General features: G+C 37.1%; 1 protein-coding gene across 2 annotated transcripts in view; it reads right to left on the reverse strand.

The window, feature by feature from the left end:
- Positions 1-7,792, reverse strand: part of LOC135713104 (histone deacetylase 8-like) — a 23,310-nt gene extending 15,518 nt beyond the window's left edge. For both annotated transcript variants that reach the window (XM_065236213.1, XM_065236212.1), the window contains exons 1-3: positions 7,652-7,792; positions 7,388-7,577; positions 7,184-7,322 (exon numbers count right to left, since the gene is read on the reverse strand). In XM_065236213.1, the coding sequence (XP_065092285.1) occupies positions 7,184-7,322; positions 7,388-7,577; positions 7,652-7,726 (404 nt within the window). In that variant the 5' untranslated portion in view covers positions 7,727-7,792. The remainder of the gene's footprint in view (positions 1-7,183; positions 7,323-7,387; positions 7,578-7,651) is intronic.
- Positions 7,793-17,277: the final 9,485 nt, after the last annotated feature.

Raw genomic sequence — 17,277 nt, forward strand, 5'->3', positions numbered from 1 at the left:
AAATTCAGTATTTTTTTTTTTTTTCGAGAGTTGACCAACTGCAGTCTTAAGGTGAAAGTGGATGGGTTCAGAATGACTCACTTCATCGATTTTTTACAAAATACTGCAACGCTCAATCGAAAAAAATTCTTCCGTGGAAAATTAAAGAACTAAAATTGCTATCTCAAGCAATTTTTACTAGATTGATTTATTGTTTAAATTTTCTGTATACCATTTTCTAAGTTCAATTTTTGGACCTCAATCATAGTGGTCGCTAACTTTGCTCATCAATTATACAAGTATTTCCTATGAAAGGTCATATTTCACTCCCGTAGATTGTTTCAAAATATTGTTAGGAACATTTCCTCCAAAGACAATATACCTGTAAAATGCATTATTTCAATGCAAACCATTTTTTTGTAACGCAATTCCAAGCATTAGATTTCGTTTTCCTAAGCAAGTCTCCAAGGGGAGGAATGTCTGAAGTGTAGATGCTGTAAAGCAAAGGGCCCAACAGACTTCCTTGCGGAACTCCTGCTGGAATGGAAAACGTGTTTGAAAGGCAGCCATTCAACGATACCTTGAACGACCTTTGCTGAAGGTAGGTACGGGTGATTTTAACAAGGTGCAAAGGAAAGTTGAAGTTACAAAGCTTGTATACAAGCCCATTGTGCCAGACATTATCAAACGCTTTCTCAACGTCTAACAATGCCATGGCTGTGGACTTGGATACAGCCTTGTTACTTCGGATGTTATTCATCACTCGTACTAGCTGATGATTTGTGGAGTGCCCCTTCCTGAACCCGAACTGTTCCGGTAGGAGAATGTTTTGCTCCTCGACAAACTTGAGCAAACGATTGAGAATAAGTTTCTCGAACAATTTGCTCAGCTCTGAAAGGAGGCTGATTGGTCTGTAGCTTGAAGCTAGCGTTGGGTCCTTCCCGGGTTTGCGGATAGGTATGATTTTTGCTGTCTTCCAGATACTTCGAAAGTAGTGCAGTTCCAAGCATCTGTTGAAGACAGCAGCCAGCAGTGAGTGAATCTTCATGCTGAGATTTTTCAACACTAGGTTGAATATTCCGTCAAACCCGGGGGCCTTCATGTTTTTGGTGCATTTCAGCGCTGAGCAAATCTGTTCCACTGTGATTCTATCCTCCGGAGGGATGACACAAGGGGAGGAATCAAGGTTGAGTACGCATTGCTCAACCTGAACTTCGAGCGGACTTTGGATGTTGGAGCCAAGCAAGTGCGATTTGGCAATATGCTCACCAATCGCATTTGCTTTCTCCTGAGGGGTGATTATGAGCCGATCGTCATCATTTTCATCTTTTAGTGGTGGAATGGGCTTAGGGTGCGTCTTGACCTTGACCTTGGCAACGTTCCAGAATGGTCTGGAGCGGTCGTCCAGATTCTGGACAAGCCGCCCGAAACTTTCGTTCCGGAGTGAGACCATTCTGGAAGCAATCTCCTTGTTCAGATCGGCCATTTCACGTTTCCTCGCTTGATCTCCAGTCCTCTGAAACTGGCGTCTACGAACATTTCTCAGGCGAATTAAGAGTTGGGTGTGGGAATCAATAGCAATAAACTTACCCCTCACAGGAACTCGTCGGACGCACGCCTCGTCAGCCACGGTTATGGCTTGGTGGAGTCCTTCCAACGCTCGGTCGATGTCCTCCACGGAGTCAAGCGGCGGGTTGTCGATGATATGCCTGTCTACCACGCGTCCAAACTGGGCCCAGTTTACGCGATGATAGTCCTTACGCAGGCTTGGAGCAGGAGCCACGTTGCAGCCCACTTCAGTCACCACCGGTTGGTGGTCGGAGCTAAATTCGTTCAAGGCTACCGGCTTGGACAAGCCGATATTTGTCAGGAACAGGTCTAGCGGCGATGGGTTGCCCGCCGGTGAGATAAATGTTGGCTCATCCGAAAACCAAACGGAGTACAGCCCATGCTGTGAGTGGTCGAACAGCAGACGATCGTTCTGGTTCTGCCTGTAGTTAAGCCAGGCCTCATGGCGAGCGTTTAGATCTCCTCCTACTACGAAGCGGGAACCGTTACGGGTGATGGTGGAAAGTTCCTTCTTGAATTTAGCCGCTAGTCCACTGCTGGCGGCACACTGTCGAGGGCAGTAGACGGCGATGAACTGGACGTATCCAGTCGACGACTCCACCTCCACACCAAGGGCCTCGATGATAGTGGTGCGGATATGGGACAGAGTGTGATATTTTATTCCCTTCTTGACGACGACCGCAACACCACCCCCCTCCCCTGGAGCTGGTGCGATCAAGCCGGATAATGTTGTGGTCAGGCAACCAGAAGCTGTCGCCGGACTTGAGATGGGTCTCGGTTAGAAGGCCCACGAAATGCCGGGACTTTGTCCTTCTTGCGTCCTGGTTGATTGTTAGTTGCCACCTGTTTTCGGATGCGTTTGTGTCCTCGCGTTTGGAGCACTGTCTGTCGGAACCTTGATGAGCACCACCACAGTTGGCGCATTTTAACGCCACGGCTCCATCCGCAGGGCAGTTGGAAGTGGCGTGTTCTTGAGCGCAGTTGCTGCAGCGTGGCAATTGCGAGTGCCGTGTCCAAAGTTCAGACATCGTTGGTACTGGGTCACATCGCGATGGCCTCCACGGTATGGCTCCCTTCGTACGATTAAGGAGTAGATTGAGCGGATAGCCTGCAGCGCATTCAGCGTCACCGTTCCCTTCTGGAAGTGCACCAGGAAAAGACAATCCGGGTACGTCTTCACGTTTTCGTCTCGCCTCGTCATCCGAAAGACAGCGATTGGGGCCAGCTTGTACCGGTCCTTGAGTTCTTCTTCGATCGCCTTGGGATCAACATCCGGTAGACCCCTGATGACTACCTTGAAGGGCTTTTAACCGGGGATGTCGTGCGTGAAGTATTCCGCATTGGAATCCTTCAGGAATTTGACTGCGTTTTCGTATTCCGCTTTCATCCGGAGCATGACCTTAGTGCCGATCCTGCTGATCTTGTACTCAGCTGCGATGCCCAGCGATGTGAAATCACCAATGAGCGTCTTGAGTGGCACTACCTTCACCACCAGTGGAGGAAGCTTGACTTTCGCCGTACTCGGGCCGGCAGAATTCTCGGTTTCGACGGCGTCGCCGGAATCACCGATGTAGCTGGCGTTCGTCGCGGTAACATCGTCGCGTCCGCTCGTACCATCGGACTGTCCTTGGTTCTTCTTCCTCTTTTTCGTCCGCTTCACCGGGACTGGGTTGGTATTTCCAACATCGGTGGGCAGAGTAGCGTACCTATTTGAGGTAGGTACCGAGCTACCCTCACCACTGTTCTTCTTCTCCGCTTGGTCACGAAGTCGGCTCCGAGAGCGCTGTCTTCCCATCACGCGATGCGACCGACACTACTGACGACGCGACGTGCAGTATATCTGCGAACGTTTGTAACAAACTATAGATTTATCGAACAACTCGACAAAGCGAGCAAAGACCTAACTGTACTGCTTGACGTTCAAGCAGAGAATGATGAGCCTGATGAGCTAATGCCATACAGCAGCGCTCTTTTATATCTTTTCAGGTTAAAGCAGAATGATGTGCAACCAAGTGGTATAAAAGCTACAAAGAGTCCTCCCATTATGAGTAGTTTGCTATAAAGTAGCGACACTGGCTCTTTTCCTTTTGCGTACACGGCGAATGAGAATGACCCAAATTTGAGTTTAGTTCACTCATAATCGCCAAAAGTGCAGGAACTCAGCGATGAGTAAATTTGTCTCATGGTTTCCTGTGAACAACCTAAAAAATCTGCCAGAAAATGAGGAAATTGACAAAAAATTTATTCAGTCTCGGAGTAGTACCAATAGACTGAGTGAATCCAATCTTTACTTTTCTCAAATTCGGGAATTTTTACCTGGAAAATCCTGATAAAACCTGGGAAAACATGAAACAAATTTACTCATCGCTGAGTTCCTGCACTTTGTTTCTTGTTTCTGAGATAACTAAACTCAAATTTGGGTCGATCTCATTCGCCGTGATATCACCTTGAAAGATCCCAGCAGGCCTGGGTCCAATCTCAGTCGGCGCCACCGGCATGTTCTAAGGCATAACATCTTTGATCACGCCTTCCTCCGGGAAGTAAAGCCGTTGGTCCCTGGTTCAGTTGTGGGTCGATTGGTAGGGTCCAGGCTAGGGACATCCCACTCTAAACTTTAGTTCTAATATCAATTGAATATTTTTAAATCTATCATAAGTATTCTTAAGTATTTTTAAGTATTTTCAATCCTGGATAATTTTCATCGTAGTGACCGGTTGCTAGTATAATTGTTTGTTGTTTTAACTTGGACGATTTATGACTTTTCGTCTCGAATTTAGTGGAATTGATAGTAATGTATCCTGTTTTAATTTAAATTATATGTGTAATCGTGTTAATTAATTAGTAAGTATTTTAATTTCATCTATGAAATAGTGTAACAAAGTAAACAATTTTTCAACTAACCAGGCAGAATATTCAATGGACTGTACGTACCATTAGCGTACCATTTACAGTTGCTACAGCAGGAACTATTCGTTGGGATGGTGGACCTCCCCATAGTGCCACTATTTGAGGAGCATACATTACTGGATTACACCGTACTGGCGAAAAAGTTAAGATCCTTCTATGCTACTAGGAGTCAATGATTTTTTTTAACTCTACATAGATTTCGTGCTTTTAGGCTTCGGATGATGATGGAGGATTGCAAAACACTCGCTTCATTACCTTTATGTTCTATCTAGGCAACCAGATGACTCAATGAAGCAGAAGTCTGCCAAGTTTGTCGAGGGGGGGGGGGGGGATACGCACTTTAATATTGTGAAATAATAATTTATGCAATTCTCACAATAAAAAGAACACTTTATTAGCTTGTTTGTATTTTGCAAACATAAATCTATAGCTAAATTGTATAAATTTAATCCAAACAGTCCAAATTAATATTTTAACATTCCACAACCTTTTCTGAAAGTTTACAGCAGTATTTTCAGCCCGTGGAGCATGCTCACTGATCTCAAAAACACGTAATTAAACCATTCCAACATTATCAAAGAGGGGAACTGTCTACATCGCCTAATTCCTTCTTATGTGCTTTTCGTTCAGTGGGGGTTCGCGAACTCCAGGTTGAAAATCGATGGCTTATAATAAGAGCGTCGAAGGTTCCAAATAGTAGAAATTATTCTCCACTTTAAGATTAACCCATTCGGCGGGAAGCTATGAGATGTGATTCTCGGGAAAGCCTCCACAAATTCTAATTCAACTCCGATCAGCCTAAATTACTTCAGTTAGTGTCACACTGTCAATAGCCTTATTTTCACCGATTACACAATGATGGAATTCAGATCAATGAGGAACGGATGGAAGATTCCCACGACTATTAGCTAGACAGAGTTAGGCCATAACGTGAAATGTTTGAGTGCTTGTAGCGTGGCATAATTCAATTTGTTCTCTAAATAGAAGCCATATTCGGGATAACATTCCGTCACTTCATGTAATGCATTATAATGAATGAATTTCTTGCAAAGGATGGGTACTTTAAAAATATTCACTGAAAAATGCTAGACGATATTAGATAAACAAACAAATTAAATTTGTTTTGCAACGGTGGTAACCTAGGTGGTAATAAACTAACGCTAAATATTTCTTAAGTATTTTTAAGTATTTGTAGGTATCTTAGATATTAGCAAGAACTTTCTGTGTAGAACGGGAGAAATACAAAGTTTAGAGTGGGATGCCCCTAGGGTCCAGGTGTCTGAGCTGCCTCCCTGGCGTTGGTAGCATTGGAGCTTAGTACGGAAAACAAATCTCGCGTCACTTTTCAATAGGTCCTGTCTACATTGATCGATTCTCTTCATCGACACTCTATTTCGTAAATAACTCGGCTTCACAAATGTTTCCTGCCGTCTTCGTCGAATTGGATGCTAGATTGTTGCTTCTTTCATCGAAAATATCCGGCCGTGGCGATTCAAAGTTGATCAAGGTTGATCAAAATAATTTGTACCCTGCTTTCAATTTGATTACATGAGCATTTTGTGTGATTGGTTCTGAATATGGACAAACAGGCAGATGAATTCTATTCCTACTCTTTACTGTAATAAGCTTGGTGGCCCTGAAAAGAGCCGTTTTGTTGCCAAAGTTGGTGATGATTTAACCTCCGAAACCAAACAGAGTGCTTCTCTGTCACTTCAAAACGTAGATGGCATCCATGGCCGCTTACGCTTGGCGTATTTAGTGTAGGTGACAGCATCATGGATCTCATTTTTCAGGAACACCTTCAGCACACCTCGTAAATCAGACCGGAGATACGTCAGACACCGCCACGGCGAGCCAGACGACGGATGGTGGTTATCTCGAAGAATTTGCGTTTGGTTCTGAATATGGCAATGAGTTTGCAAAATATTACGCATTTCCATCCTCCCTATTCGCACACGCCCGAAGATCGGAGGCGAATGCCACTTCGACTTGTTTCGTCTACTTACTACTCTCTGACGACTGTGCTGGGGAAGAGCATATGCATGTAGGTAATTGGTGGATTTGTTAGTTAATTCGACGCTTTTGGACAATGCTGGACATTTACCAGTTTTTCAATAGTTTCTTGTTGAAAATCAACATTTGGAAGCATCGTTATCGCCATATTTCTGATCGATTGGTGATAAAATTATTGAAATTAGATCAGGGGCAGCTGAGTTATTAACGTTCAAAATCTTTCTTAATTTTTTACATGTTCCACTTTTGGTTTTCACAAAATGTACCCCCATATAGAAATCAAAGACGCAGTCCTACGTCAAAACCGATTTTTGGACAACTCTTAACTTGGAAATCCCTAATCGCAAAATATTAGACCCGCAAAATATATATATACCCGCATATTTTTGTTTTGTCATTAGGGTGGCCAGTTCCATATTACAAATAGTTTTTTTTTTCAAGGATGACTTTTTTCAAAAATTCATAACTTTTGAACCACTTGTGCATCACAATTTCTCATAATCAGCTTTCTATAACCGTCATTTCAAATGATATATTCAAGTAGCAATTAGCTTAATAAGACCACTGAAAAAGCGAATGGGTTTTGTAGAACATTAGAAAATATTAAAAAAAAATATTGATTTGCTTGCGTTAGAAGCAAAGGTATGCGATTTAGATGTGGCGAGGAGTATTTCTATTGTCATTCATTGATCCATTAAAAACACACTAATCATACCTTTGCGCATGATGCCAGCCACCGTTCCAGTTGATAGCAATTGAGGTACCTTCGAGAATGGCATCCACTGCCGCAAGTGTGCTTCCAGCGACAGATGTGGTGAAATTGTATATTTTCTCAATCATTGGACAATCATAAGCTGAAGAACAAACCCACAAAAACAGTTTTCTAGTAAAATATGTATTCCATAATGATTTAACTTACCTAGTCCATATTCAAGCAGATCATCCGTTACCTCCTCTATATCGTCCTCGTCATTATAGCGCTGCAAACAATCTACGTAATCTGAACTATGAAAAGACAATAAATCGTCCGAGGAGCATTTCTTTGAACTGACAATTTTGCAGTAATCTAACAAACCATATGACCTAACTAGTTCATCAACGACCTCTGACTGGAATAAAATGTTACTGAGCTTTACAATTGAAAACGACCAAGTTCGAACGGCCATCTAGGCAAAATACTTACACGATTTCCTATTACACCCAACTTTCGCATTTCTTCGTGTATGTTTTCGTCAGAAATGTAAACAACTTTACGCATTTTAAGATTCTATTATTCGCTGTAATTCTTAACTAATAAATATATTCTATTATGCTCCCTTTTTATGGAAAAGACCTGTTGGTATATATTTGATGTACTATTATTGTTAAATTTCAAATCTTATTGATTTGACATTTGTATTGGTTTGGAACATAGTTAACTTATAAAAAGCCATGTTGTCTTAGTTTACCAAAGCTAATTTTCATGACATTTTGTATTAGGTAATTTTTCTTCTTTAATGATTAGGTAGAATCTGAGGAAGAGTCACGAAGAGAGAGAGAGAAATGGAACGTTAAATGCAGCCATACGGCTGCTGCCACGAACTGTCATTGGGAGCCAAGCAATTTTATGATGCTTTTCTTACAGTTGAACAAGAATACACAATGCGGTATTGACATCTTGCGTAAATCAATTTATGACAAATTCAGGCATAACATTTGATAACGGCACAAAAGCATTTGTAAACAAACTTTCTAAGGCCCTTTAAACCAATACCACTTTCAGAAAGGTGATAGTTTCCCCTATCCGATGATGTTGTTGGTTTGCTTGGGTGTACTTTGGTTCACGTGTAAAGGACTTTAGAAAGTTTGTTTACAAATGCTTTTGTGTCGTTATCAAATGTTATGCCTGAATTGTTGTTTCCAGCTATTTTATTCCATGGGACACCGTTTCTTTTTAATTCATCCAAAATACACGCAAATCAATATTGAAAGATACCATTAACCAAGATTTTGTCATAACATCTAGTGGAATAATAAAATACCAAACAGAAAAGAACAGTTTCTCACTGCACACTGAACAATCTCAAACAATCACGCTACACGCTCAAAGCAAAACACGCTTTTTTTTTTCCTTTGATTTGTTTTCCGTCGATCTTGTTTTCCGTGCTGAGCACCAATGCTACCGACGCCAGGGAGGCGGCTCCCACACCTGCACACTTAGATTTTTTCGCCGAGATAGGCACCACCGAGCAGCTCGGCATTTTATTTTGCTGTATCTCAGTGAAAAACTTGCCGAGATTCAGCTAACAAACGGGAATTTTGCCGAGATCTCAGCTAACAAACATATTTTTTGCTGAATTTCCAGCAAAATAAAATGCCGAGCTGCTCGGTGGTGCCCATCTCGGCAAAAAAATCTAAGTGTGTGGACCCTACCTATTGACTCATCAACTCATGAACCGGGGACCAACGGCTTTACTTCCCCTCCGAAGGAAGGCGTGATCAGAGATGTTATGCCTCAGAACATCCCGACGGCGCCGACTGGGATTGAACCCAGGCCTGCTGGGGTGAGAGATAATCACGCTTACCACTACACCACCGGCGCTGCAAACACGCTTTTTTGCTACGCCTGTTTTGATTTGATTTCAATGGCACAAATTTTCATGACCATAAGAACAAGTCTAGATTGAGCTGGAATTAGGGCGTAACAGCTTTTGTAAACAATGACTTCATTAGTGAACAGTACGTTATCCAAAATTTACCCGTAGCCTCAACACTCAATCACAGAGAACAGACGTCCAACTTCCACCAGAAACTTGTGTAAAGATAACCCGAATAGAAATTTACATTAGCCCAACGTTTGATTTTGATGTCTACATCAGCATCGAAATCAAATGTATGCCTGATGTCAAACATTAGAAAACATTATGATTTAGTTGTATTTAAGCAACGTAACATGGTGTATACATCAGAAATTTTGGAACAAAATTTTGCCATTCTAATGTCGGTCTGACGTCAAAAATTTCAATCTCTTGACATTAGAACCAAACGTTTTAAGGATGTTTTCTGATGTACATTACGTTAGAACTAAACGTTGTTCGGATGTTTTTATATGTAAACGTTTTCTGATGTTTTCTAATGTAGATGTTTCCCGATGTTAGAACCAAACGTTTTCGGATGTTCTCGGATGTAAAAAACGTTAGAACTAAACGTTGTTTAAATGTTTTTATATGTAAATGTTTTCTGATGTTTTTTAATGTAGAAGTTTCCTGATGTTAGAACCAAACGTTTTTGGATGTTTTCGGATGTAAAAAACGTTAGAACTAAACGTTGTTCGGATGTTTTTATATGTAAATGTATTCTAATGTTTTCTTATGTAGATGTTTCCCGATGCTAGAACCAAACGTTTTTTGGATGTTTTCGGATGTACACAACGTTAGAACTAAACGTTGTTCGGATGTTTTCAATTGTACTTCCTGTTTGTTGTTCTCTGATGTTTTCAGATGTACAAAACGTTTAAAGTAAACGTTGTTTGAATGTTTTAAAATGTAGATGTTTACTTATGTTTTAAGTAGTATAACCACTAGAATCTTACTTTTCAAATGCTTTCAATTATATTTACAACACATTAGAGTTAGTAACATAATCGTGTAAACACTACACACCATTGTTGTTAGATAACATCATAAAAATGCGTACATAACTGTCAATGCTGAAGCTCCCGTTTCCCACCAGTCAGTTAACTGACCTTAGCTAACCTAATGTCATTGCGGCAACTCTCTATGCGGCAGGGGAACTATGCCATTAGCGCGCTAAGAGTTATTAGACCACTGACATAGGCGCCAATTTGTAGGTGACGAGGCACTTGGTGACATTACAGCGAGCTTGACGATTGTTGCAGCATTTTTTAATCAAACTAACAGTTAAGGTGTGTAGTGTTTACAAGATCATGTTTCTAGCACTAATGCTTTGTACAATTGAAAGCATTGGAAAAGTTAATTCTCATGTTTTGCACAATCAGAAAACATAAAATTGTACAAAAAAAATCATCCATTCTGGTAGACTATCTCTTAAATGCATACAGAATAGCCATTGCGTAAGCTCCCGTTTCCCACCAGTCAGTTAACTGACCTTAGCTAACCTAATGTCATTGTGGTAACTCTCTATGCGGCAGGGGAACTATGCCATTAGCGCGCTAAGAGTTATTAGACCACTGACATAGGCGCCAATTTGTAGGTGACGAGGCACTAGGTGACGTTACAGCGAGCTTGACGATTGTTGTATCATTTTTGAACGAACTACCAGACAAAGATGCCTAGTGTTTACATAATCAAGTTTCCAAATCTACAGGGCCACCCACATTAGATCCGGATCTGGAGCGATGCAGCAAAGTGACAGCTAAATATATTGTCTAACTATAAAATTTACGACAACGCAACGCAAGCAGATCTAATGTGGGTTACCCTTAAGGCCTGTGGAAGAGTGAAAACTGGTGGCCGCGTGAAACTTTAGGGAAATTCCCCAATAATTTGCAAAATTTAGCAAAACACAAATGCTCCGTCCATGTGTCGAACCACAAACGAAACTCGTCAGTTGGTGGGGATTGATGACTTCCTTGGTTGCTTTGGTGGTGTCATGCCTTCCTTCGAAAAGAAGCACAGCCGTGGATCCTGGCCCTTGAGTTGATGAGTCCAGGTCTAGGTGTTCAATTGCCTCCCTAGCGTAAGTGGTTGCCACTCGGTTGCAGAACATAGAACGATAGAAAATAAACAAGAAAACAAAGCCAAATTGAAGATTAATCCAGGGATTTTGCAATAAATATTTAGATGAGCTAAGACTAGAGAATGCTAGAGAAACTGAAAGACTATCAAAGCAAACTATGCACCTAGATCCAAATCTTTTCAGAAAACTTATCAATACGCATAGTTTGAACCGATGTATAAACATCATGCAGACATTGTTGTCTTTGAAATGTCTACGAGCCAGGTAAATGGCCGAACCCAATGACACCAGGACAGCGGCATAGCGGTATAGGGGTAAATGTACATTTTAAGGTTAGTTAGAAGAACTACTAGAACTTCAGGGTAGTTCCATAGAGGTAACTCTAAGACCACTGGGTCCCGAAGAAAATCATTATTATTTTTGGCTCACTCAGTACCAGAACAACGGTCCCAAGCAGTCCCAAGCTATTTCACTCACCCCTGCATGTTCTGCATGAATCCATACACCCCTGATGTTATCTGTCAAACTTTCATAGCGAATCAAAACAAACATAGTGTAGTAATAGAATTTCAACTAGAATAGGGTACGTTAATCGTTTGCTTGGGACCAATAGGCTACTAAAGTGGTGAGCCAATTTAAAATCGTTAGTTTCGTATTGATTGTTGGTAGTTCTATAAACATCAGAAAAATACCAGATTTAATTTAATTTAAGTTAATAATTATTCTGAAGACCTACAACTGAACAGAAATTCAAACGATGTCCTTTTGATATTCTTTGAAAAGTTTAAATTGATCAGGTATTATTCTGAGAACCTACAACTGATCAATAAATCAATCGAAACTTTTCGGATATTACTACAAGAGATCAAAATAAGCAGGAATTGTTTTGAAGACCTACAACTGATCAGAAATTCAAATAAAGTAATTTAGAAAATATTCGAAGTGGTCAGGTTGATAAGGATTAGAAATTAAAATCTTGAGATATTTTTCGAAGAGGTCAAGTTGATCAGGAATTATTCTGAGGACCAACATCTGATAAAAAATCGAATTGAAGTCGTTTGAAAATTTCTTCAGAACGTAGAATAATCGGAAATTGTTATGAAGATCTTACTACACCGAAGGTCGTAGATCTTCAGAGAAACTAGCAGAACTTTAGGGAAATTAAAAAAAAAAACTTCAGAGAAGTTTTAAAAAACTGAAATCTTTAGAGAAATCAAAAGAAAATCAGGGAAGTTCGTAGATCTTCTGAGTAATTTACAGCACTACAGTAATGTTTGTCGTCGTTTCGAGAAATAACCCCTTCTTTATGGATGTTCACAGATCTTCAGGGAAGTTTGAAGATCTTCAGAGAAATTAACAGAACTACAGTGATGTTCGTAAATTTAAAGATAATTTTTTAGTTCCTAAGGGAAATTTATAGAACAGAATTTCAGAGAAGTTCGCAGAACTTTAGATAAACTCACAGAACTTCAGGGAAGATCACATAAATTTAAAGATCCTCGTACATCTAAGAGTTATTTTCAGTACTTCAGGGCAGTTCACAGAGCTTTAGGCAAATTGGCAGAACGTCAGGGAAAAATACTGAATTTCAGGGAAGATTGTTGATCCTCAGAGAAATTTGCAGAACTTAAAGGAGGTCTTCAGATAAATTTTTATTGCTTCAGAAAAAAATTGCAGAAATTCAGGAAAGTTTTGTAGACTTTTAGAGAAATTTTTAATATTTTAATGCTTCAGGGTAGTTCGAAGATCTTCAGAGAAATTCACAGACCTTCAGGGAGTACACAGAACTTCAGGGAAGTTCGAAGATCGTCTAAGTAATTTGCAGATTTTTAGGAAAATTTAACATAACTTTTACTTAACTTTAACTAAACTTTAACATAACCTTAACTTAATTTTAACTGAAATTTATTATAATTTAAATTTTAACATAACTTTAACCTAACATCAACTAACCATATCTTTAACTTCACTTTAGCTTTAACATAAATTTAACTAAACTTTAACATAACCTTAACGTAATTTTAACTTAAATTTAACATAACTTTAATCTAACATTAACTGAACTTTAACTTAACTTAAGCATTAACATAACTCTAAATTAATTTTAACATAACTTTAACTTAATTTTAACTTAGCTTTCACATAACTTTACCTTGAACATTACTTCAACTTTAACTTCCCGAAAAAAAAATTACAGTGAAATTTTCAGTGGAAACAATGCTCTAACATTCATATTTATTGTCGACAATAAAAATGATTGTTATAATGTTGTACTCTTCCGAAAACGGCAAAACTGCTACCTAGCTGTACAATGAATGTACATAATAAAATGTTGTTACAATGATTTTTATCGTATTTTTCATTTATTTTATTGTTAACATGATTCGATCATGAACAATAATGAACAACTCTATTACAATAAAAATTGTTGTTACATTAAATATTGGTGTATTTTCATTGTGGGTTACTTCACGAACAATAAAAATAAATCTGATTGAAGCATGCAGACTATGAGAGGGTCAGCAACACTGCCAATGTAACTAAGATAGGCGCTGCTCGTATGGCTCTGGCTTTGACAGTTCGTTTGGCTCAAAATCAGGCAGTCCGCGTCCGCTCATATCTTATCACCTTTTCCGTGCAGTCAACCCTAATAAAAATTGTATGGTTAATTTGCTTAACGACGTGTTCTGGGTATCATCCAAACCATTTGTGAAATAGTTCAATGATTTGGGTTATCGTTCGTTTATGGTTATTTTTTATTAGGGAATAATCATACAATAATAATAAAAAACTCCACCACTTGAAGATGTCAGAAAGGAACTCTCAGGTGGAACGAGGGGGACGACTCTATCTACGATGCAGAAAAGATTGTGTTTTACTGTGGCTAGCTGCACGCACGCTGAGTAGATAGAAGGAAGATTTATGTCGATTTTGAAGATTTCCTGCAAAAAGATGAAGCACGATGCAAGTAGATGGGAAAAATGAAAGATGATTTTTCGAAGATTGATTCGCTAGTATAAGATTTTTTGATCATCTAGAATTGAGATTTAGATGTGTCGCCCCCCTCGAGGTGGAAGCATATTTCATGGGCGATTCTCTCCAGTCGAATGCATTAACTTATCAACGGCGCTCAACCCCCAAGGAGACGTGACCTAGGGATATCGAGCGCAGGGGAGTTGGCATGTATTTCTCACAAGTTCCGGATCGAATCTCGATCCATAACCAGTAAAAAAAAAGGACCACCCATAACAGACATGCCACCCCCTTCCCTTCCCGGGGCAATGTTTTATTTTGTCGATTTATTTTTAAAATCGATAAAGTAGATCTGTCAAGCCAACACATACACTCTAAAGTACACTGTTATTTTTTTAATCAATAAATTCGCCAACCAACAGTAAAATAACAATAATATATTATGTTATTGAAAAAAAAATTATATGGGAAAATCACGAAAATTTCATTGTTAAGATACTTAACAACCCCCCTTTTTTATTGTAAATTTTCCATTTACCATGAAATTTACTGTTTTGTACAACATAAATCAAGGTAAATTTATTGTAGACGTAACAATATAAATCATTGTTAAAACAATAATTTTCGTCTTATTGTTACATTGTTTTTTAATGTATTTTTGTTGTTATTTTTTTTCGGGTTAACTTGAGCATAACATAACATAACTTTAACTTATCTGTAACATAACTTTAAGATAACGTTAACGTTAACTTAACTTAACTTAGCATTAACTTTAACTTAGCGTTAACTTAACTTTAACTTATCTTTAACTTAATCTTAACTTAACTTTAATTTAACTTTATCATAACTTAACCTTAACTTTAACTCATCTTTAACTTAACTTTAACTTCTCTTTAACTAAACTTAACCTTTTTTTACTTAACTTTAACATAACATTAATTTAATTTTAACTTAACTTTAACATAACTTTAACATAACTTTAACATAACTTTAACCTAACATTAACTTAACTTTAAATTAACTTTAGCATTAATATAACTCTCACATAATTTTGACATAACTTTAACTTAATTTTAACTTAGCTTTCGCATAGCTTAACCTTGAACATTACTTTAATTTTAAAATCATTTTAATTTTAACTTCACTCTAACGTAATTTTAACTTATCTGTAACATAACTTTAAGATAACGTTAACGTTAACTTAACTTAACTTAGCATTAACTTTAACTTAACTTTAACTTAGCGTTAACTTAACTTTAACTTATCTTTAATTTAACCTTAACTTAACTTTAATTTAACTTTATCATAACTTAACCTTAACTTTAACTCATCTTTAACTTAACTTTAACTTCTCTTTAACTAAACTTAACCTTTTTTTACTTAACTTTAACATAACATTAATTTAATTTTAACTTATCTTTAACATAACTTTAACATAACTTTAACCTAACATTAACTTAACTTTAAATTAACTTTAGCATTAATATAACTCTCACATAATTTTGACATAACTTTAACTTAATTTTAACTTAGCTTTCGCATAGCTTAACCTTGAACATTACTTTAATTTTAAAATCATTTTAATTTTAACTTCACTCTAACGTAATTTTAACTTTACTTTAACTTAACTTTAACAAACTTTAACTTATTTTTAACTTTAACATAACTTTAACCAAATTTTAACTTAACTTAAACGTTGTTGTTAACTAAATTTTAACTTAAATTTAACATAACTTTAATTTAACTTTAATGTAATATTAACTTAACACATCTTTAACTTGACTTTAACTTTATAATAACTTTAACTTAACTTTAACATAACTTTAACTGAACTTGAACTAAACTTTAACATAACCTTAAATTAATTTTAACTTAAATTTAACAGAACTTTAACCTAACATTAACTTAACTTTAATTAACTTTAAATTTTATCTTAAATTTAAAATAAGTTTACCATTAACATAACTTGAACTTAACTATAACCTAACATGAACTAAACAGATCTTTAACTTAACTTAAACTTTATAATAACTTTAACTTATCATTAACATAACTTTAACTTAACTTGAACTAAAGTTTAACAAAACCTTAAATTAATTTTGACTTAAATTTAACATAACTTTAACCTAACATTAACTGAACTATAACTTAACTTTAAATTTAATCTTAAATTTAAAATAACTTTAACATTAACATAACTTGAACTTAACCTAACATAAACTTAACATATCTCTAACTTAACTTTAATTAAACTTTAACATAACCTTTACGTAATTTTAACCGAGGGGGGCGACACATCTAAATCTCAATTCTAGATGCTCAAAAAATCTCACACTAGCGAATCAATCTTCGAAAAATCATCTTTCATTTCTCGCATCTATTTGCATCGTGCTTCATCTTTTTGCAGGAAATCTTCAAAATCGACATAAATCTTCCTTCTATCTACTCAGCGTGCGTACAGCTAGCCACAGCAAAACACAATCTTTTCTGCATCGTAGATAGAGTCGCCCCCCTCGATTTTAACTTAAATTCAACATATCTTTATCCTAACATTAACTGAACTTTAACTTAACTGAAGCATAAACATAACTCTAATTTAATTTTGACATAACTTTAACTTAATTTTAACTTAGCTTTCACCTAACTTTACCTTGAACATTACGTTAACTTCAAAATTATTTTAACTTTAACTTTAACTTAAACTTAACTTTAAGTTAACTTCTACTTAACATAACATAACATAACGTTAACTTAACTTTAACGTAACTTTAACTTAACGTTAATTTAACTTCAACTTAACTTTAACTTACCTATCACAGAACTTTAACTTTAGTTTAACATAACTTTAACTTTAAAATAACTTAAACTTAACTTTAACAAAAAATTAACTTTAAAATAACTTAAACTTAACTTTAACTTTAAAATAACTTTAACTTAACAATCTTTGTACAATTTCACTGGTTTAGATCAATCACGGAGTGCAACTATCGATACGTGCAGTCAGACTAAGCTAAGCTAAGCTAAGCTAAAATAACTTTAACTTAACAATAACTTAAACTTAACTTTAACTTTACTTTAACATAATATTAGCAAAACTTTAACTTAAATTTAATCAAATATAACATAAATTTAATTTAT

Source organism: Ochlerotatus camptorhynchus, unplaced genomic scaffold (genome assembly GCF_037179485.1).
Source record: "Ochlerotatus camptorhynchus isolate MF236.1 unplaced genomic scaffold, CSIRO-AGI_Acam_v1.1 ptg000535l, whole genome shotgun sequence".
NCBI classification, from domain to species: Eukaryota; Metazoa; Arthropoda; class Insecta; order Diptera; family Culicidae; genus Ochlerotatus; species Ochlerotatus camptorhynchus.